Genomic DNA, 24,826 nt, shown 5'->3' on the forward strand with positions numbered 1-24,826 from the left:
TTTCACTAAGCTTTTGCTTATCAAGTGAAAAATTTGTTCTTAAGTTTGTAATATTTGCTTTCTTAGAAGCACTCTAGATTACACATCTTGTATCTAATTTTTATTTGTTTGATTTCCTCAAGTGACTCTTTGTAGTCTGTAGACTTGAGAGGACTAAGAGATTTTCTTCTCTCTTAGGGGTTGTTTGTAATCTTTCAAGATTAGTGGATTAAGTCCTTGTTGAAGGCGAAATCACCTTGGCCGGGTGGACTGGAGTAGCTTTGTGTTATAAGCGAACCAGTATAAAATCATTGTGTGATTTCATTTTGCAAAAGCGCTTATTTTTTTCAAACAATTCAAACCCCCCCTTTCTTGTTTTTCTCACCTTCAAGAAGGATCTTGCCAATTGTTATTAGGGTTATTATATGCACTCTCAATAGATGCATGTCTATCTGAAATCAAACAGAGGTTGGGTTATAGAGCAACATGTATTCATATATTCTTGAGAAATAAACTCTAGCCACCATCACTTTCACCTTCAACCAAAGTGAAGGCAATTGGAAAGCTATTATGGTTGCCATCTTGTGCCACTACCGTGAGTAACGTTTCTTTATATTTCTCGTACATTATGTTCCATCAATTTGAATAATTGGTTTTCAAAACACAAAACCTTTGTAGCATGGTTGATTCGCTCAGAAGAGTTGGTGAAATATTCTATTTCCACTAACACAACTTCTATCTGGCGTAAATGTTGGCAGTGTCTCCGAAATTGCAACAGTTTCTATAGCATATATCTTAAGTGAGACAAATTTTCATATACTCATTCAACAACCTTAGTCATCGCTATGCATGACTTCTTGTATGAGGGAGTATAATTGTATCGTGTAATGATATGGGAGACTATTGTACTCATCTTTAATGAAGGATCCTTGCTTTCAAGAGGAAACCTTTCTTAGCATATTATCTAAGAGCTTAGTTTACGATGATTATGTATCAAATTGGTGGTAATGCAAGTGTGAGGTGGATCCATAAAACTTATATCCCAAGAATCATTTATCTTCCTGTAAGATGTTGTCAGTCGGAACATGCAAAACAAGTTACGACACAAAATAACGTACCTCCCTGCATTAGTGTGATCTATATTATAATCAATAGAGTTTTCCACATGAAGATTTTTTATAGATGTCATACAGTCTTCTTTTGTACAAAACTTGTCTCCCAGTTTTAGCGATCCCCCGTATGCATATACGAGTTCTAAAAGATACATGAGGATGGCTCATCTTCGTTTAAGTTAAAGTTTGTCATGTGCACTACTACAAATAACACTTTTAACGTCTCACACGAAAGAGATGTAACCTCAGCTACTAAGGCAACATAATGAAGGGCATCATAAAAAGTGCACACTTTACCTCTCGATTTAAAAAAAATCAACGGGTATGTGATAAGGTCAGAGGTTGATCCCCAAGGAGACCTTTTTGGAATTCTGAAATGGCAAAAACACATGTCCCATCGGTTTTGTAATTTCACCAGCGAATGTACCATATTTTCACCTCAGTTATCTCATAAAACCAATGGGTAAAACAATTTTGAGTTTATTAAATCTAATATGGATTACTTATTTCACTAAACCCTATACTGAACATATAGATTCTCCAAATTTGTTAGGAAAATAATTATATGAACAATTATGTTATATTTGAAGAACAATTTACATTGACTATAATTGTGAAGCATCATGCAACTCACCATTTATCTCACGCTGTTTTATGGTTAAAATCTTTCCAATGTTTCAAGTTATTTATTTAACACTTTCTTTTCTACTAATTCATTCTTGAAAGCATATAATTTGATGTTTCGAAAAATGAACAAATATGGAAAAATATTGAATGAAAACTAGAAGTATTGGGGATATTTTAACAATAAAATAACGTGAGATGAATGATGAGTTGTAGAATGCTAGAAAATCATTAATCAATGTAAGATAAGTTTCAAATACAACATATTTTTGCATATGATTATTTCCAAAATTAATTTACTAGGTTATATGTTCAAAGAAGGGTTAGTGAAACAAATATTCGACATTAGATATAACTAGCGTCGAAAGAGGGGTGCATGTGTGTGTGTGTGTGTGGAAATTTATAAATTTATCCTTGCATCTTTTTTTAACAGCTCCTTAACATATTTTTAACTCCATTGATTATAAATTTATCCTTGCATTACTAGAAAGATGGAGATCTAAAACACACACATTTCATCTTTCTACCGGTGAATGTACCATCGCACTAGAGGGCATGTACGTGTTGTTGGGTCTACATATTAAAGGCAAGTGATAAATCACTTTATGTGAGATATTTAATCCTTTTATACTTGAATTTTAGGGTAATTTATATCTTGAGTAATGTCATTTATTATGTTTTATGTTACTTTAGTTAATTTGGGATATAGCATACTAGGTGCTCTCTCTTGTCAAATTTATATGTTTTGTGCTTGTGCAGAATCAACTTTTGTGACGAGTTCTATCATGCCAGGAAGTGTCACGCCAAAAAGTTATGACCCATACTCAACAAGCCTTGAGCCAGAAGATGCTAGTATGAGTTCTCAAATTCAGTATTAATGCTGACATGGCAGATATTTGAGAAGAACATAGAGTTGAGTTGGAGAAAATGAATGGATAAGGATGAAACACTACAAGATAACATTTTGAAAAAGCTGCCAAAGTTTGTTATTGCTACTGCTCCTGCATTGCTGCTACTATTGTAATGCTGCCACAATGTCATGTTGTCTCCTATGTGTAGTGTACTATCATAGTACATCACAAAGGAATATGCTTTATTATTTGGGCTAAGTTAATGGATCATTGTAAAGGCCCAATAACCAAGGAGAGACATTATGCAGCAGGAAAACCTCTATAGATAGAGCTGCAATGCAATGAAGAATTTTTTTTCTGAAACTTGGAAATTTTTTGCATAAGTGAAATAACGGTTAGCAAGATCCTCCTTCTATGCATGTCTACTGTATTAGGCATATCACACAAAATTTCATGTGGGATATCAAAGATAAGACACTTTGAAAAAAAGTTGAGAACATAGGGTATCCGTTAACAGAACCATCATTCTAACACTACCGCGAAGAGATCAGATTGACAAATGTGGATGTGTTAAGGTGGATTGATAATATTCCAGTGGAAAAGTGGACCAGGGCATTAGATAATAGGCAACTATGGGGCCACATGACAACAAATCTTGTGGAATCAATGAACTTTATCTTCAAAGTCAATAAAAACTTATTGATAACCGCGTTGGTGAAAGCAACCTATTTTAGGTTACAGTCATTGTTCGAGACCATAGGTTCAAAATGGAGTTCAATGTTACAATCAGGGGAATTGTTTAGTGAAAGTTGTATGAAATTTATTAAGGGAGAAACTATCAAAGCTAACACACATGCAGTTATAATGTTTGACCGTCATAGATGTTGGTTCGGTGTACGGGAGACAATGAACCATAATGAGGGGAGGCCAATGGGATAATATTAGGTCGAACTAGATAGAGGTTGGTGCGATTACAGAAAGTTTCAAGCCTTTTGTATACCTTGCACCCATGTCATAACGGTATGTTCATATGCTCGCCAAGACCCTTCCAACCAACTACTAGTTGTTTAGAAAGGCATAAACGTATTCAATGTGTACAACAATAGTTTTCCAGTGGTTGCAAAGGATGATTATTGGCCTACATATTAAGGGGACATAGTTTGGCACAACGAAAATATGCGAAGGAAGAAAAAGGGTCGCCCAAATAGTATGTGTATTCGAACCAAAATGGATACAACAAACAAAATGGTAAGATTAGGTAGTGCATGTCGTCAACTCGGACACAATCATAAAAACTGTCCCAATGTTGGAGCAAACTCCACAGGATAATTATTGTATGCACTTTTGATATGTAATTTATTTTTTGTAACCATTTAATTTTATATTGAATACAACGTTCATATTTTGAATATAACTTCTGGTTACAACAAAACAAACACAAGCACACATATAATCACAAAAAAAAGACTAAACACAAAAACATATCTAGAAGACTACAACCATCAGGACAATATCATTTGAACCATGCATCATAACACGACAAACACTATTAGTTTTAACTGACTCCCACATACGATGTACTCCATTATTGTTGAACATCTTAACAAGCCTTTCAATTCTTTTAATATTTTCACCATCTTGAATGTCTCTGTCTAACCAACGAATAAAGATCCTCTCAAGATGCTTGGAAGTCTCAGTGTTCCAAAGTCGGATCTTCATTGCAGGTTTTACTGACGAATAAAAAAGATTATCATTTCTTTTAATTCTATAAGAAAATTTGAAGAAAAATTTAAGAATGAAATGAGAAGATGGGTGGAAAATGGTGGAGAATGAATGATTTATTTATAAAAAAAATACAACATAAGTACCAGGGGGAAGGGCGTCTGTTCTTAGGCCAGCATGCATGCACTAGAGGAAATGTCGCATCCTTTTAGGCAACAATGCATGCGCCATTGGAGTTGGCGCGTTTCCAATGCATGCGCCACTGGACATGGCGCCTGAAGTCAATTTTGAGTGCATGCATTAGTAGTAGTGGCACATCCTCTTACATGCAGATTTTTTTTGTTTGAAACACGAGTATTTTGGAAGATAATCTAAAATGTTAGTTATATGGAGATAGAAAAATCCACTAGGAACTTTATATGGAGTGGTGATATCAAAACTAGAAAAATGGTCATGGTTTCTTGGAAAAACATTTGTACCCCTTATTCTAATGGAGGGCTTGGCATCAGATCCCTCATTTCTTTAAATGAGGCTACAAACTTGAAGTTATGTTGGGATATGATGGTCAACAAAGCTAAAACTTTTAGATCCTTTGGGAACATTAATTATCACATATTGTCCTCCATTCGGGCTGGAATTAAAACTGAGATGAGTATGATAAATACTCAGTTTAGTTGGATTCTAGACAAAGGGACTGACATTAAATTTTGGTTGGATAATTGGTGTGCTCAACCTCAGCTCCTTAAGACTAGTTTGGATTCCATTTAATCTAATTAGATCAATCCTTATAGTAAAGTAGCAAATTTCTACATAAATAGTCAATGGTTTTTCCCAAATCATTGGAATAATTTGTTTTCTTTCATATCAGAGAGAATTATCAAGGTATGTTTATCTAATAATGGAACAAAAGATTAGTTGATATGCCCTCATAACACCTCAGGAATCCCGTGTCTAAATGAAGCTTACTTGCTCAAATCAACTCCATCAATTAATTTCCCTTGGACAAAAATGATTTTGAATAAGGACATTCCTCCTTCCAGAGCCATGTCAGATTGGAAATTGATGTTTGATAAGCTATCTACTGATGAGCAACTCGTTTCTAGGGGTTGCAATATGGCTTCAATTTGCTCTTTGTGCAAAATCAATTCTAAAAATTCGGAGCATTTTTTTCTTTTATTGCAACTATGCAATGATACTTTGGCAGTGGTTTTGTAGAAACTTAAATATTACACACTTTTCGACTAGCTTGAATGATTTATGGAGGATTCATGGTCGTTCTTCTCAATACTCTCTAGTAATAAACTCTAGTATTGTTTTCATCATATATGACATTTGGAATGCTAAGAACAATGTTACATTCAACAACAATAATTCTACTGTCATAAGCACAATTGCAAGAATAAAAGCTCAAATCTCTTGTACCGATAAACACTATAATCAACATGCTTATTCTACCATGGATGACTTCGTGCTTATCAATACCTCACATCTAATTTATTAACTTTGATAAAAATCTTTTGCACCTAAAACAAAATTTCATAAAAAATAGGCTGTCTTTTTTTCTAATTTATCTTTTTTTAAGTGAGTTTTGGTATAGTCTCTCACTTCCTGTGTATCTCTTATGCTTTTGCAATTATCCTTATAAAAAAATTTGAAAAACTTAGTTATTTAAAAAATTAAATAATTAAGTACATTTAAAATTTATTAAAAAATCTAAAAAAAATGATATATAATTATAAACGGGATAATAGTAATTACAAATGGATGTTGTAATAATTAAAAATTCAAATATTTTATATTTTATGGGAGAGAAATCTTATCCTGATTATTTAGAAATTAGTAATAATACGGGTACCAAACTACCAATCTTTGGTGGAGTTTTACATAAAAATAATCATTCTTTTGTTGACGCAAGAAAATTTATTTACTAGATATTTTATTCTTTTACTCCACTTTTTATAAAAAAAAATTAATAACTATGTTTTATGAACAAAAATAAATAAATTTTAATAACCATGTATCAAATCATATGCTGCTTTGAAGTTGGGTGGGATCAACGGCAACACAGATAAATCAAATTGGAAGAGAAAAGAGAAGAGAAGAGTCCAGCCGAAACAATGAATCCGATGGGTGCAGCATCAGGGAGGAGGAGCATGTCGACGGTATCTAAAGCCGTCGCTGAAATTGTAGGCGTCGGCAAAACCAAGAACCGAAAAGCTACCAGTGAGCTCTGCACCTTCATGGGCATCCCTCATCACTCTCGTTCCGAAATCGCCTCCATCATTTCAAAGTTCATCAAACTCTACAGTTTCAGGGTTTCAACTCTACACTCTTTTCCCCCTCTGTTTCATCAATACACACCAACTGTTTGATCAATGTTCTCACTCACAAAACATGCCATATTTTTATAATTTTATTTACACTTATTTGACAATGGTATGTTGTGCTGTGCAGAGTCCTGGTATTAAGAAAGACAAACTTTGGGAGCAAAATTTGCAAACACTGTTGCGTGGCAGAAACAGTGTTGGTTTTCCTGAGATTGCTAAGATTTTGTCTCCGGAATTCAGCCAGGGTGCCATTAATATCAAGGATACTAATATGGATTCTTCCACGGACAATACTAAAGGGAAAGGCTCACAGAAGAAGGGGAAAAAGAAATAGGAAGTGGAGGCACTTGGTTGTTTTTTATTTCCTATTTGCTAGGTAGGAACCAAGTTATATTTTGAAAGTTTCTCTGTTGCTTATTATATGCAATTCTGCATGATAATTTCTTGAAAGTGTTACAATAACAAGAGGTTAAGTATTGAAACTAGTTTGGCTATTGCCTTGTGGTCTGTTGACAAAATAATATTTATATTTTCTGTGTCCTGTCTGTTTGCTGATTCATTATTTTTCTACTTGTTTGTTTGATTGAACTAAATCACAACAGTTATAATACTTTCACAATGCCTATTGAGTTTTGGTGGACACATATTTCTGCTAGAGTGGTTTTGGGGAAGCCAAGCCCTGTTCTGGAAAAGGAAGGAAGTACGTCTGATACATTTCATTTGACCATTCCACTGTTTTCAGTAAAATTCATGGAGCACTAGAAACTAAGTCACTCAGTTGTAGTTGGGTTCTCAGTGACTTTCCGTATTTGCAATTCCATTTATTTAACCATCATGTCTACTCTATATTAAAGTCGTAGAACTGTTGGATCTTGGAAGTTATCAGGAGAAATTACTGATTCTGATCTACCAATCCAACCTGAATGAGGTTATAGTTGTTTAGTGTAGCCTCTGATCTACCAATCCAACCTGAATGAGGTTATGATTGTTTAGTGTAGCCTAGTCTCTGTCTCTCCCTTGATATCGATCTCTTCAATTTTCTTATCAATTGGAAGTAACAGAATGGTAAGGAGGGTTGGGACAAAAGTAAATGTGACCGACAGGAAGAAAAAAAATCATACTAGTACTTAAAGCATGGAGAGAAAAAGGTATGAAAGTGCAAAAAGTACAAGCACAATTAGGCATAGAAGTTATTCCTTGTAACTTCAAAGTGGTGCCTGCACATTGGGTATTTACATGTACAAATTTGAGAAATGTCAAAGTCCAACTAATTTCTTTTCTTTCTCTAAAGTCTGCAGTCTGCTGTTTAAACAGCTGCAGACATTGAGCATTCATCTTATATCCATCATCACGCACTATCTTATCAAAGCTGTCCAGAGTCAGTAGTTTCATTTAAAGGTTTTTTTATCTTTACAAAATCATATGCCGCTAGTGCTGTCATGATTGTTTCTATATTATAAAGTGCTGCATGATTTGGTTTTGGTTTCTCTTTTGTGGATTTAATTTTGGTTTACTTGTGGTTAGACTGTCTTTGCTACGAGAAAGCAAGGTTTATTATGTATTAACGAATAACATCAGTTAGGTTCCCCTGTTAAGTGTTAAGTGTTAATAGGTAGCGAGTAGGACTTTTTCACCCAGTTTTTTTTTTTACTTGTTCACCCAATTCTTTTTATTGTTACTGTACTACATTGATATTTACATTTGTTGTGAGTTTGATATTTTATCAGTCTGTCCTATTTATGTACTTCAGTTCATTTGATAACAATTTCTGAAACACAACTCAGACATATTATTTCACATTTGGTTTGTGAGTAAAATTTGTGTTATGTGTGTCTCATCCATAAATTGACATAGACCTGTCAAAATGGCTACACCCTAAACCGCGGGCGCCTCAGAATTTTTAGGACCGGATCAAAAAAGCCCTAAACGGCGCGGACCTTAGGATTTTTAGGGCTGAACCAAAAAAAACTCTGTTGTAATATGAGCCAAACAATTACTACCTGAGTTCGGTTCTAGATGAGCTTTAGGCTACCCAATCTTAAATGGGGTTTTTTAAATAAAAAATTAAAATTAAAACCCTATAATATTTATTATAAATGAAATTAAAAATTATATTATTTTAAAAATAATATATTTTTAAGTATTATATTATCTTGAAAACGATGAAAGAGTGTTTATTATATTAATGTATAAGATTTAAAAGATAAAAATTGAATAAAATATAAATAAAATTTAGTTAGTTGAGAAAAATCAATACGTTATTTTAGAATTATTTTAGAATAAGAATATATATATATATATATATATATATATATATATATATATATATATATATATATATATATATATATATATATATATATATATATATATATATATATATATATGGACTAACCTAATAACTAGTGGGATTTTTAGGGACAGATTTAAAAAAGTTTTGAAAAATAGAATTTAATTTTAAACCCAAATTTTATGATTTTTTTATATTTGACGGACTAATCTATATGAACTTGCCCATTAAAAACATTTCATTTGAACATTAAAAGAAAGTAGAAAGAATCCTCGTGGCATCAAAATCAAGCATAACCAAAGGACCGCATCTTTGTGTTTAAACCTCACATTCCCTCACTCCATTTCATCTTTTTTCTTGTAGTTCAAACTCAAGAGAACTCTGTATATTGTCTACATTCTTTAATGCATATTTTAAGGTCTATTTTTCCTTAACTAAATTTCTCCCTTTAGTGATGGTAGATTGATTATATTGATAAGGAGTTGACTCATAAAGGGTATGAGTTTAATTTTCGTTATTGATATAATGATCTCTTTAGTGAATATACGTAAATATCTCTATAAATGTTATTTAAGTTTTGAGACCTGTACTTATCCTGTTGATCCTAAACCCCAATTCACATAAACTTTAAAAAAAAATTCTCCTTTTCAAAATTCAATTTGAACAGTGCCCAATACTAGAGTTCTTTCTCATTCTTGCCATTTGTAATGACCGATGAAGATGATCGTCCATGACATTGTTAGCATCCTTTCTCAACGTCAACCATCTTTCTTGTTTAATTCCTAGCTCGCGTAACCAGGTTTTTGACATCATCTCTTATTGACTACTCCCTCCGTTCCTTTACAAGTGTCACTTTCTTACAAAAAATTTGTTTCTTTTTAATTGTCACTTGCAAAGTTTAAGATAGTATTAATTGTTATTTTGTCAAAATTACCCTTATATAATGATTGCAGAGAGAGAAAAAGTAAAGTGAATGTAATAAATAATTAAGGACATTATAGGTAAAATAAGAATTATTGTTTGAAAAGTAACAATAATGATTAGCTTCTTTGACATGGGTAAAAAGTAAAAAAATAACACTTAAAAAGAAACGGAAGAAATACTAAATTGCCTTGGACAACATCTCTTATTGGTGCCAAATTGCCTTCTTTTGCACGGTCTTCAATAAAAGCTGCAGTAGCAAGGAAAACATAATAATGACATGAAATGGAAGGACACGTCCATCAGTTTGCTCTAATAAGTGCCGCTTAATTAGCATACTTACCGCATATTGAAACCTCATGGGTGGCAAACAATGGAATTCCTCTAAAAAGTGAAAAGTGAATTGAAAGGGATAATGAGGGTGGGGATTGTCTCCGGTAAATTTATCATTTAATGAAATCCACATCACACAATAAAATATTAAGAATACAAAAATATGAGAAGATGGAATTTGAATGCTCCTTCTGCGGTGAAATCTCCACAGGAAGGAATACTTTCCTAGAAATAATAATGGTTGCAAATTTTTTATTATTATACAAAAAAATAAAGTATAGATAAAAAGAATTACGATAAAAATATATTTAAAATATTTGTTTCCATGTTAATCTAACTCTTGAATTCAATTTATTATAGTAGTTAACTTCAAACATTTCTTTAGAACTAAGTTCCAAACCCGAATCCTTTACACAAAAACTCAAGTTTGAGTATTATTGACGAAATAAATAAATTGAAAAATAGACTCCATTCGTGGTGATCGCTATTATTTTCTTTGGTAGAGAATAATGTTTAAAAGAAGTTGATAGAAAATTTACACTATAACATGGTTATATAAAACCAACTGATACATCCTCATTCAAATGGATAGCTATTGTATGTTCACAGCTACAAATTTAAATTATTCATCGTACACAAATTATTCTGGAAAATACACAATCCAAAACTCTCTTGAAACAAATAGAAAAAGAAAACAAGCGGGAAAACAAGGAAGGGAAAATCATTTTATATATTTTTATTTTTGTATTAATTAGAAAATTGGAATCTATTGGTTGATGATTCCATACAGAACCTATAACATACACATCAATCTCTACAATTACCGTATAAGTAAAGTCCAATCAAAAATCGCCACGTGGACTACAATTGTAAAAACTAACAAGTATCGAAAAGTTCCGGAGTGAACATCGAGCTCAATAAACGGGAAAGGGAACTAAACGGCTAAAAGCTTGAAAAAATCTCTCTCTCTCTCTAGGGTTTAGTAAATTTGAAAACGAAAAGCATTTTCTCGGAGCGATCATGGTGCACGCTAGGGTTTTCGGAGCATTTGCCGGCAGAGCGCTCATGGCGGCTGCGGCGAAGGGAGCTGCCAAGAAGACTGCTGCTTCCGCCGCAGCTGCCTCCACAACTGTCGTGAAGAAAACGCCAGTGAGCAGGGGTAGCGGAGGCATACAGAAAGTCGTTCCGGTCACTTCTGAGCTCGGCAAATTCATCGGTTCGCCTCAAGTTTCTAGAACCGAAGCCGTTAAAAAAGTCTGGGAATACATTAAGCTGCAAAATCTCCAGGTCTTCTTTCATTTCCACTCAATGCTGCCATTTCTCTCCGCGATCTTCGTTTTTCTCTCGCTATTTGTTTGATTTTGCACTGAACATAAAATTTTGACTAGGTTTTATTGATTGATTTTGTGCTGGCGATTTGATTAGGTCATTGTTTGTTGTAATCAAAGTGCTTTGTGCAGTTGATTATTGCGTCAAACCATGTGTTTGAAGCTAGGTTAGGGTTTAATTTTTTGAATGGATATTTGTGCTTTATACAGTATTGTTGCATCAATGAGGCTGATCATTTCTCATCAAACTTGTGTATCTTTAATGAAACCTGATTCTGTTTTATGTAGTTTTTGAAATAACAAATGCAAAGTTGTTTGTGTTAGGCTTATCTGTTATATTGGTTTCACTGCGTTGGTGGTATGGGGAAATTGTAGAATCATTCAAAATCCATGTAGTTTGCTTAAAGTTTATTTTAAAAGAAAATACATTGTTGGATCATAGTAAGGTGTTTAGTATTGCATTATCATTATGTAATGTAATGATAATTTGGAATGGGAGCTTTGATGCCGTTCTGTGATTTGTAGGTCAGGGGTTTGAGTTGTGTTGTCAGTCTTTGTATTGTATGGCTAGATACGTTACAGGTCCAGTCCTTTTGAAACCTTTTCCATGGTGCGATGGATATGGTTTTTGTGAAGTGGCAAATGGATATGGTTTTTGTGAAGTGGCAAATGGATATCATTTTGAAAAGTGGCAGATGGTAATGATTTTTGAAAAGCAGGTTTCTAATATGTGTCTAAACGATATCCCTAGCTTTGAGATTTGTTTATTTTGTTTGTTTGTTAGCTGGTGATAACTATTGTTGTGTTCACGCTGGCATCTCAGTCCTGTCTGTTTTTGTTTCCTTGTTTCTTTCTTTTTTCAACTGTGTTTCTATGTAACAATTTGTGTAAGCTATCATGATTTACTACTCTGCTTAAGAGTGACAGGGTAATTTGTCTTCAATTATGGAACTTATTATTTTATTATACTTTTATCTCTTTTTAGTTTTGGTTCTCTTCAAAATGGCTTAACAGAGATACTGTTTTGCAGAATCCTGACAACAAGAGGGAGATTTTTTGTGATGAAAAGCTGAAGACCATTTTCGATGGGAAAGATAAAGTAGTGTTCACTGAGATTGCCAGATTGCTGGCTAACCACTTTGTGAAATCGTCCTGAAATTCAGCTCTGGTGGATTCCTAACGACGGTAACATGCTTTAGTACATTTAGTAGGTCTTTTTGTCTTCAACCACATATTTGGTGACCAATTGTTGGAGAAACTTGGAAATTTGTAATATTAGACGTTCACTTTGGTTTGAAAGTGGTGTTATTTTGTCCCACTGTCTTGCTATCAGGCTGTTATATGCTTTGTTATATATTCCAAACCATATCTCCATTACTTCCTCTGGTTCTTTGATTTTGTGAGAACACGCCAAATTGATTTTTTAAAATGTTAACCGGGTATAAATGAATAAGAATAACAATATACTTGTCAAGTGTTCATTGTTATGTTCCTTTAAACATAGTCTACACTGATATCTAACTTTTTTCTTTCTTCCTAATATCACAATTATTTTCATTAATTAATCAAACATGATTCCTGTTCATATTGCTCCTTTCAAAATACATAGAGAACCAAAGTGAAAACAATATTAGGGGGATTGTTTGCATAAATATTAAGAGATTGAGATATTAACATGTTTGAGCAAGCTAATTGTATTGTAGCTTTGGTTAGATTTTTTATTAAGTGAAGAGTCATTTGATTTTTAAAATGTGTTTGAATTCTCTTTTATGAACCTGTCTTGATTAAATCATTATTTTGCTTAAGTTTTTATTTGACTGCTACATGACTACAATTTCTTGTATGCCGGTGAAACATGTCTTACTTGAAACCAAAGCATATATAAAACCTATATTCCGAAATTGTATCATGTCTCTAGTTGAACTTGAACCATGACGTAGTGGCGGAGTTATGTGTGTATACTTACATAGTGAAATAGTCAAAGTGACATCAATGGGGTTTACTTCTCCCACCGTTAAAATTCAAAAATGTCTTTTCAATTTTTTTAATTTCAGGAGTATGTATTTGAATGCACCTTTTTACACCAAATCAATATGTAACTAAATACTTTTATTTTTGACATAATTTAGTTTGAAGCATCTCCGAAATAATCCTATATGCACTCTAGTCAGTTGTAATTGAATCACATATTTATTTTAACATAGTTATAGTTTAGTTTGGAGATACATCTCTTTAACAAAATACATATATACACTTTTGTAATCACTCTTTATGTAGTAGATTTTGATTTTTTTTAAATACATTGATTTAATTGATCATGTATTATAAGTATATTATCATAATAAATTTTTGGCTTAAATATAATTTTTGTCCCCTTAATTTGATGATTTTTAAATTTTAATCTTCTATTTTAAAAATCAATTTTTTGGACTATGAACTTTACCTTGGTCTCCATCCAATGTTGTAAATTTTGCACATGAATGAATATGAATTATTTTTAATCAGTTGATAATGATGACTAGAATAATTTATTATTTAATATTTTTTTATAAAATTAAATAATAATTAATAATTTTAATAATTATGGATGATCATGAATTAATTTTAATAATTTTAAAAAATACTTAATTAAAATTAATAATTATTAATTATTTTAAAAAAAATATTAAATAATAAATTATTCTAATTATCATTGTCAACTCATTAGTTTTTTTCATCATGCCATGTTTGCAAAATTGGAGGGGACCAACAAAATCTCATGGGAGATAAAATTTAGAGACTAAAAATGTGGTTTTTAAAATGAGGGGATTGAAAATTAAAATTCATCAAACTAAGAGGACTAAAAATGCATTTTATCAATTAAACCATACACAAATATAATAAGATGAAAATGACATACATAAATGAATCAATTTTAAATCCATAATATTGTCAAAATAACAAATTATAAATGATAATACTACATATAATCCCTAATATAAATATTATACTACTGTGTATATCGAACCCCATATTCCTTTGTTGCCTCCTATATTGCAATGCAATTTTGTGTGTCAGATAGAATGATATCTACAATGGCCCTTCTAGAAGTGCTTTATGGAAAGTCTACTCACTCTATATCCGCTCGCGCAAGATACGTGATACGACGACATGATCTGCCATAATGTGCTTCTCTTCTAATATCTCTTGATGAGCTGACCTAGGTGACTTTCCTTTAACATTTGGTGTCATGTAAAGATGTGACAATCTGAAAGACCACTAAATCTATTCTAATGCATAACTCCATTCGCTAAGAGCTACGATACCTCATGCTTTAGCCGATACTAGATGATTAAAGAAATCTTTATACATGGCATCAACATCTCGGTGGGGCATAACAGAAGGAACATATACGGAGAGCTCTCTTGGAATAACCTACATATATCCGAATTGGCGCATGACTCACTTAGGCAGAAGTGGATACATCAGATGTGACTCACAAGCCAACCATCTAAAGTAGAAAGTTATGTCATCTAAGGGATGCGTCTAACAATGATCGTCGTACGATCGGAAGCATATATCATCTGTTGTTGTGCAAACATATTATCGTTAACAACGTGCAACTAACAGTCATCTGTTTGATCTTTCAAAGACAAACTTCAGTTAACTTGGAGTGCAGGTAAACCAAACAAGCGCCCCCATTGTACTCATGAATCCGCTCAAAATGTGTGAAGTATCTGAGGTAAACCACATCCACAGAATATGCACCTTTGTCCGCAAATATGGATGTGTCAACCAATTACATTAGTTAGGATCTCAATGCACTTACTTTAAGATACATAACATGTTCATCATCGTTGCACTTCCGCAATCAAATGGTGGGCATATGGGCTCTCCAAGAATCCAAAATCTAGCATGACACCCTTTAGTGTCTTCTATCTCCTTCACGACATCCTCTAGGTCAACTCCCTAATGGTTCAACATCGTCTATTGTACGTCAGGTATGGTAATCCTAGAGTGGTCTAATAATCTTCCCTAATCAAAAGATATAGCAAGCATGACACTTCATATAGTGTGACGAACATCTCACGACGCGAAAGATGAAAATGTGACGTCTCATAATGCAATCTCTCAACAAACGCTTACTGTAACACCCAAGGCCAAAAATGGCAAAGAGTGGTTACATGTTACACTCCTAGCAGCTTCTAGGAAGAAAAAAAAAATGAATTCACATTGGAATGAGAGGGATCCAGAGGCTGTGCAGGTATTAGACTGCATGGTTGAAGGAAGACTTATAAGGATTAATTGGTACTACGTATACCAACAAGATGCATCTTCTTTTCGGTAGTCCGTTCCATAAGAACTCCACAGTTAAGCGTGCTTGACTTAGAGCAATGTGATGGGTGACCTTCTGGGAAGTTTCTAGGAAAGCGTGTGAGTGAGGATAAACATGCTGAAAAGACCCGTGTTGGTTTGTGGGGTCAGTCGGTAATCTTGAAAGCAGTATGAGGTGTTACAAATGGTATCAGAGCTAGACCTCTCCTAGTACGATATGGTTCGGGGGCGAACCAAGCGGAAGCTGGTGGACATGTAACACCCGAGGCCAGAGAGACCAATGAGTGGTTGTCGGTGCACGAGGCATGACGGAAGCTGGTGGACATGTAACACCCGAGGCCAGAGAGACCAATGAGTGGTTGTCGGTGCACGAGGCATGACAATGAGTATAAGAATTAATTGGTACTACCTATACCAACAATATGCATCTTCTTTTCGGTAGCCCGTTCCATAAGAACTCCATAGTTAAACGTGCCTGACTTGGACCAATCTTGGGAATGACGGAAGCTGGTGGACATGTAACACCCAAGGCCAGAGAGACCAATGAGTGGTTGTCGGTGCACGAGGCATGACAATGAGTATAAGAATTAATTGGTACTACCTATACCAACAATATGCATCTTCTTTTCGGTAGCCCGTTCCATAAGAACTCCATAGTTAAACGTGCTTGACTTGGACCAATCTTGGGATGGGTGACCTTCTGGGAAGTTTCCAGGAAAGCATGTGAGTGAGGATAAAACATGCTGAAAAGACCCGTGTTGGTTTGTGAGGTCAATCGATAATCCTGAAAGTAGTTTGGGGCATTACACTTACAACATATCATGGTTAATAATAGTATAATAGATCATGTATAAATCTCACATCCCAGATAGCTACATGGCATCATGTTCCTAAAGTTGTTGCATCCTCGCAATCTTCCGACCATGGTTGATGAATAGATCATGTATAAATCTCACATCCCAGATAGCTACATGGCATCATGTTCCTAAAGTTGTTGCATCCTCGCAATCTTCCGATCATGGTTGATGCATTTTAAAGCAGCAATGTACTGCAAAAAATACACCATTGTCAGACAGTTAAAATATTATAACAAATGTGTTTCAAATAATAAATATCAATAAATTTTACCCATGCATTCCACACGTGCCTGCTAGCATGGTCCGCATATAGAGGCATCAATGATGTGTCATGTGGGTCTCCTCCAAATTCCTCAAGAATGTCTGCATCGACAACAGGTGTATCAACCTGGACATGTAGGGCTTCCGGGGAAGCAACATGTGACACTTGCCTTCGGAAAGGCGAAACCAGAGACACCTGGATCCTAGAAATTGATGCATCTGTATCAAATGAGTTGGCATCAATTGGTTGCCGTGAGGGTCAAGCTACTTCCCTATGAAAAAATGCATGTTTGGACACTCTGTCGAGCCTCAATCAATCTTGGTTATCAGCCATATTACCTATAATTAAACCACAAAGCTAGACGAAGTAGAAAAAATCAAACCCAGATGAAACACATTCAAAATCAAACCAAGTAATACAGACAGACAAAATACGGAAATGCACTTTCGTATTCTTTGGAAATCAAATTCTGAAACAATATGGAAGTGTATTTTTGTATTCACCTATTACTCAGAAAGCACGCAAATGGCAAAAATGCATTGCTTAATTATACTACCTAAAAATGACTATAACTACCTATATATTGATGTATATTACACAACCTAATATTTTTATTTATCAATGCATGTATAGAAATTAAATGTGAAAAATAATTGGATTAAAAAACTTACCTAATGTGTAGTTGATGTGATCATTTTGATTCATTGAATGTTGAGAGTAAAAATTGACAAACCACTTGGATTTGATGGAGTAGAAAGGAAACTGGATTGACAAAAAAATATTGGAAGTGAGGAATGTAATTGAGAAGAGTTTTAGAGTTTTTATTTTGTTGTAAATGAGGAAGAGAGAGAGTCTGAGCGTATTTGATTGAAACCCCTCTTGGAGCTGCACTTCCATAAGTTATACGAAGATACTTTTCCGTATTAATTTTTTTCAAAGATGAAGGTCTGACTCACTTACGAATGGATTGAGTGTGGACTAGTGTGCATCCAGAAGTACATTTTTGAATTTCAAGAGTAGTTTTTTTGCTTTTCTTAAGAATGCGTTAACACCCCTTAAAGTGGGTGAAGTAATCCTTTTTAAAATGGAAAATTCCATGGGGAAGTCATACAATTGACTTCTTTGGTGAAGTCACTAATCTGCCCAATGAGGAAGCAATGTTGACTTAGCCAGAGCCACATAGGATTATATGGTACATACCACTTACTATGTATCCACATATCTATTAATATTGCAACTAAGTCCCTAACATATTAAAAGTGAAAAAATTACCCCAATATTTATGTTGTTTTTTATTTTTTAATTATTATAGTGAAAAACAATTAAAACAACATCATCTTTCTATCAAAAAAATATCTCAGGCTTATTTCATGTTCGTCAGTAATTGTTGAAAAAACTGGCCTTTTCCATTCTTCCCAACATTGCAGACGAACAAACCTTTGATGTTCTCCCATTCAGTCACTCGTCAAACATAATACCACCAAAAATCTGCATTTGAAGGCGAGATTGAAAAAAGCAGTTTGCTTGTTTTCATATTGAAATCACAGTTGTTAAGGTAAATACGAAAATGTTTGTTACATTTATTCGAAATTAATTATTAAGATTTACTGATTTTGGATAAAGTATAATTGGGGGTGTTAAATTGGATTTTAATTTGGGAGGGTTTATGCTTTGATTTTTTTTATGTATATGCGTTTCAAATTTAATGATTTCGATTTTATATTTTGTTAGTTACCTTCAGTTTTAATTAGGGAACTAGGTTTTGTGATAGATGTTGAGTTTTGTTGTGTTAATTCAAGTTTACTATGGAAAACTACGACGATTCTGTTGATGTTGATTCCAATGACGTTCATTCCACTGATGGTGATACATCTGATGTTTAATTGAATGATGATGAGGATGAAAATTATTTGGTATTTAACGGGTATCAAAGTTCAGATGATGGCGATGATGTTGATAATGACGATAATGATGATTTAGTTGAAGTAGATGCAGTTATAGGTGGTAGATTGGTGATTATTAATTTCATTACTTCTAATGAAATGTGTGTTATGGAATGTGGTATTGTTGATGAAGCTTATGAATTTTATTATCAGTATGGTGTAAGACCCTAATTTTGACCCTAAGATCCCTCATGGCATCATATCATTTGCTCAATGCATTGCCTCAAGGATCATAGCATGTGTGGTTCCTTAACCCTATGGGTGGGACTTGTGTGAGTGGTTTGAAACCACCAAGCATGCTTGTATTGTATGTTATTGCTTTTCTTATTTTGATTACTAACCAAAAGCACAAAAATATGTCACTAACTCTTTTTGTTTTGAAGCTCAAGTGATCATGTGCTCCCATGCTCCTAAGCTCAATGAAGTGGCTAGATGAAGTTGAGAAAAAGCATGACAATGGTCCACAAAGCTCTTAATCATCATATATGTCTCCCAAGTATCTCAATTTTCCAATTTGATCAAGATAAACCAAAGGGCTTGAGGATTGTTTCCCAAGGAAACCCTAATTTCATTGTGCTTCAACTGTGCCTTGCTCATGAAGCAACCTCAACCTATGATTAAATTTAATCAAGTAAAGTTATTTCATTCATTATTTTATGCATATATGAGCTTATATGAGGTTCCTCAATCATTCATTCATCAAGATTTGAAGTTTGGCCTTGAGAAGTTGACCAGTCAAGTCATCTGACTAAACTGAAGATCACTGAGACACAACTTGTGATGTGTTTGTCAAATGAAGATGACCCCAAGATAAACAATGTTCTTAAGAACCATATGAACAACTTTCATGTTCATAAAAAATCCATTTGAAACTTGGAAGGTCATCATTCATTTCAAAACATTATAGGTCATTTTGACTGAAACCCTAATTTTGGGTCAATTTCCCAAGGACCTAACTTCTTTAATTTTTATGATTTTGAGGTGAGACCAAATGAATTAGAAATATTGAGATGTCTACTTCAAATGTTATGTTGGAAAATTTCATAATCCTACAAGAAACACATGTGATAATACAAAACATTATAGGTCACTTTGGACCTAAGTCATTGAATTTGAAAAATGTCCAACTTTAAGTGCCCATAAGTTTCTCATGAAAACTCCAAATGATGCAAAATTTAAGTCTAAATTGATCATATTGAAAAGATTTATAACTTTAATGTTGGAGGTTTTTCCATTTGAGGCTTTCATCGTTGAAACAGAAGGGCTTGAAGATGCTTGTTTTTGGCAAATTTTTCAAAGGGGAACCTAAACATGTTTTGTACCCAAAACTTCACAGCCAGTTTTCATAAATTTCCAAACTCCAAATGAATTTTTTCCCAACATGACTTTTGTTCCTTATTTCAAGGGCTTTCAACCATTAATGACATTAATTTTTTGGACTTTCCATGAGTGAGTTTCGAAGAGCTTAATGTTTATGTTCATTTGTGCATTTCACTTTGTAACTTCATGTGCAAGCAAATGCCAGGCCAATTGCTCGTCCATTTCACTTCCATATGAGTTCAACATGGATTTGCATTCATTCTTGGGCCTCACATGCTCCTGTACAGGCCCATGCATGGAGGATCCAAATTTCATGCACACGAGGGAAAGCATTGCTTTGCATCCATTCCAACTATAAATAGAAGCTCATACTCATTCAAATGATAACCACAAGGAGATCTGAAGTGCTGTTGGATTGAAAACCAAACCCTCACCTAAAGGAATTTCAGTTTTCTATTTCATTTTCAAGCTTGAATTTCAACATCATTAGTTGATCTTCATAGCTCAATTCCTTAACCTTGCATCACCATCACACTTCCAGATCAGAATTGGATCAAGAGCTTGGACAATTCGTGCTGTTTGAAGCTCCATTTCAGAGGTATATTACCAAACTTTCTTGATCTAGATCTTGCAAAATAATGTGAATCTCTTTGGTTTGTGCTGTTTTCTGAAGTCCTCATGCATGAGGCAGGCCAGTGGTGGTCTCAATTTTGCAAATCGTGTCATTTCAGATCAAGCACCATGATCTTCAAGCTCATGTTTCTCTTTAAATAGGAACTTTAAGAATGATCCATGGTTACAGGGGTGATGTACATCACCTCAGCTTCATTTTGATACATTCCTTTTTCATTTTTATTGAGGTTTGATTTCCTGCGCGTGGTGGCCGGATCTGGTTAGATCGCCGGAGAAGATGGTGGTTTCCACCACCATCCCCACGTGGAAGCCTTGGAACCATTGGATGATGCTGAAACGTTATAATCTTGGCCCTTGCTTGTGTTGACTCATTTTAAATCCAAGTATAGTGCGCTTGACATGAGAGCATCGTGTGTCCGCGCCTTAGAGCCACAGGATCCATGCCACGTCAATTAATGAAATGATCCAGTGGCTGCGCATTTTTGTTATTTTCTGATTTTTGTTTTAACTTCATTTAATTCATTTTATTTTCAAAAATTCATAAATATTTTATTTGAAGTCACAAAAATATGAGACCAATGCTAAAAAATTTCTTGAAAGATCTAGTTTCATATTTTGATTTTTAATTATTTTTGTGACTTCATTTAATAATTTTTGTGAATTATTTGGTTTTTAATAGTTTTAATTCATTTTAAAATACTTTGTGATATCTGAAAAATCCAAAAATATTTTCTTAACACATATGGATCATGATAAGTCAATGAAAAATAGTCTCATCAATTTCTTAATTGGTTTGAGGTTTATTTGAGATTTTAATTCATATTATGTTATTTTAATTGTTTTTAATTGTTTTTTAATTAGTTTCTGATTTCAAAAATTGTTGAATTTTTTTGTCAAAGCTTGTTTGACCATGTTAGACGTATGAGAATTTAATTGGACTTGTTGAAGTTGATTTGAATTGAATTTGAGGTTTGACCATATTTTGTTCATTTTATTTTGCATTTATTTTTAATTCAAAAAATACCAAAAAATATGTTTGACTTGTTGACTTGCGATCTTCATTTCTCTTCTGTTTAGCATTGGTTGATGATGATTTGATTCACATTTGATCATTTGTGTTTGATACTTTATTTCTCTTTTCATTCATTTCATCTTCATCTCATTTCTTTTTATTTTTGGCCAATGAGTTAATGTCTTATGGTTAGTCTTGACAAATGAGAGGCTTAACCTTCTTTGATCCAAATCAAACTCAATTTGATCCAAGATCAAGTGAGTTGCTTTGTGTCCAAGAGAAGTTGCTTCTTGGTCAAGCAAAAAACCTAAAGTCCATACAAGGTCTTTCTCTTTTCTTTTGGCATGGCAAATTTTTGGAGCAAGGCTTACTAGTCATGATCTCTAACTTGTGTTTATTTGCCTATAGTTTTATTGACCGGCCTCAGATAGGTGTGACTACTACATTAGTCCACTTACGATTGCTTAACATAACGCTAAATTGTCTCATGACAAGCTAACATAACTACACTAATTACTAACTTTAATTTGAGCATTTAATTTCTTGCCCTTTACTTTAATGCACTTTATTTTTTGCTCATTTATTCATATTGATTTTCATTTTGCTCACTTGAGCACATATTTTATGTTTATGTCATTTTCCGTTTGCTCATTTGAGCTCATTATTGTATATAAATATATTGTTGTCTTGTGTTGGTTTTGTTCTTGTGTGAACCAAATGCAAAAAGGAGAAAGGACTTAGAATTAGGACTTACCAATGCTTAAAGGAGTTCAAGAGCAACTAGGTCTCATGCCTTTAGAATGCTAAACTTGTTGAAGAGCAACTAGGCCTCATGCCTTTAGAATGCTAAATGTCAAAGTTGACTTCAAAGGACTTTCTTTCCAAATTCATTCTTTGTCCATTCCTCTTATTGTGTTGTGAACTTTTTGATGTTTGCTCTTGTGTGATAGGGATTCCATCTTGAGATAGAAAAGAGGACCATTGTCATGAGTAACCAAGTTAAGAGAAACAAGCCAAATGGAGATCCCAGGAGCTTGAATCTAAATTGTTTGATTGCTCGACTGTATGCTAAGTCCAAAGAAAAGGAGCATCTTGAATCATCTCTATGATTTCAAGAAAAGGAACTCCAATGGTTTTATCTTCTCTCTTATCTTTGTATACTTTAGGACTAGCCTTTCTCTTCTTCTCCTCACTCTAACCTAAGCCAAAATCTTTTCTTCCAAATTTTGACATTGTTTTCAAATTAGAAACCTAGGCCTTATGCCTTTGACTTTCAAAAATCTTTTCATTAATACTCATATTGAATAAGATCCTAATCCAACTTTGACCTCATTTTGTAAATACACTTAACTTGTAAATACAACTCACTTCAAGTTGATTTTTGTGGTTCCAATGGCCACCTTGTTAAAACCTTCTTCAAAACATTAGTCATAGGTTTGAGTTATCATAGTGGTTGATGTAAATCTTACCTCATCCTTAGTGATTGGACTATAAGTCTTCCATACTTATTATAGGGTTAACCCCTCACTAGTATGTTGAAGCTCTCCTCACATGGTGGATTGTTGGTTTAGGTTGAGTTTTCTCCCTTTGATAAAAAAAGACCTTAAGGCTTTTGATCAAATCAATTCACCAATATTTGTGATTTTTACCCCGAACTACGAGGTTTTGATCCTACCTTTTTGATGGTACGTAGGCAATGGGTTCATCCATTCAAACAACAAAATTTGTAAATATAATTTATTCTCTTCTCACCCCTCCAATCTTTTGCACATATTTTCACAAATACCAACCTACAACACACATTTGCAAAAAGGGTTCCCTTAGAGTCCTAAGGATATTTTGGGTGCGTAAAACCTTCCCATTTCATAACCAACCCCCTTACCCAGATCTCTGACTTTTTTATTAGTTTTTGATTTGATAAAACTTCTTACTTGGTTTTTGTTCGCTTTTTAACCTTTCCTTTGGATAAATAAAAGTGCGGTGTCGACTCGAATTGTATGTTTACTTTTGGTTTAGTCAATAAACCTAAAGGTAACGAATATCCCGCTACATATGGTAAATGTAACGATTTTTCCATTAAGAAAAAATGATGTTAGGAGAAAAGGGCATGAAGGTAGTAAAATAACAGTAATGGGCACAATAATAATATTGACTTCCAAACATAGTTGTAATACCACCATAATTACCTTAATATTAAGCTCATTATTGTTGATGATTTAGGTTATAGTCATCATACCAGACCAAATTGAAAATATGATGTTGTTCTTAATTGGCTTCTAATTCCTTAACACTCTAGATTTTAAAAGAGTGGACCAACTACTATTCTCAGTTAGGAAATCCTAATAATGCTTCAGGTTAGAAGCTTTGTTGAGAGTTATTAAGGATACCAATCAAAGACATCCCTCCTTAAAGGGCTTGCAACACTTATGCCAAGCCATAGTAATTAATTTATTTTCTCTATATAACTCTTCCATAAAAAATTCCTAACCCATATTTCATTTTTTTTGTAAAATAACCAGTTTTTAAAAAAAAAACTGAAAATAACAAATAATTCAAAAAAAAACAAACCTAACTAACCACTTTTAGAAGAGGATGCACCAAATGAACTAGTGCATCCCCTAAGCAACCAAAGGAGGCGCTGTAACACCCTTCTAAAATACCCCAAATATTTAATTAAAAATAATAAACATATAACAATCAGAGTAATTATGCCCTTCAAGGGTGTCACACACAATATTCCACACAATTCAACAATAGGACGGTCATGCTCTTTTATTTATTCAAAACATAAACATTTGCATAAAACGCAGCGGATAGAGATCTCCTCAATCATGTAAAACATGTAACATTCACATGTAAATTATTCAACAAGGTAAATATCCCATCCCGATGTTACATCTATCAGAGCACGACCCACTAAGGAGACTACACTAGACTCCAAGCATTCGCTTCTACTCAACTCATTTCTCGTTACCTGAAAAATAGTTGTAAGGGTGAG

At 33.7% G+C, this 24,826-nt stretch overlaps 2 protein-coding genes across 2 annotated transcripts; both read left to right on the top strand.

Annotated features, from left to right (window-relative positions):
- The first annotated feature begins 6,278 nt into the window (after window positions 1-6,278).
- On the top strand, window positions 6,279-7,156 carry LOC127119917 (uncharacterized). The gene is made up of 2 exons (XM_051050280.1): window positions 6,279-6,603; window positions 6,743-7,156. Exons 1-2 carry the CDS (start codon window positions 6,406-6,408, stop codon window positions 6,947-6,949), a joined length of 405 nt encoding a protein of 134 aa, XP_050906237.1. The 5' UTR covers window positions 6,279-6,405; the 3' UTR covers window positions 6,950-7,156.
- Window positions 7,157-10,964: 3,808 nt separating this feature from the next.
- On the top strand, window positions 10,965-12,864 carry LOC127119918 (upstream activation factor subunit UAF30). Its single transcript, XM_051050281.1, has 2 exons — window positions 10,965-11,446; window positions 12,518-12,864. The coding sequence occupies exons 1-2, from the start codon at window positions 11,180-11,182 to the stop codon at window positions 12,641-12,643; spliced, it is 393 nt and encodes a 130-aa protein (XP_050906238.1). The 5' UTR covers window positions 10,965-11,179; the 3' UTR covers window positions 12,644-12,864.
- Window positions 12,865-24,826: the final 11,962 nt, after the last annotated feature.

Source organism: Lathyrus oleraceus, chromosome 2 (assembly GCF_024323335.1).
Source record: "Lathyrus oleraceus cultivar Zhongwan6 chromosome 2, CAAS_Psat_ZW6_1.0, whole genome shotgun sequence".
In the NCBI taxonomy this organism is placed as follows: domain Eukaryota; kingdom Viridiplantae; phylum Streptophyta; class Magnoliopsida; order Fabales; family Fabaceae; genus Lathyrus; species Lathyrus oleraceus.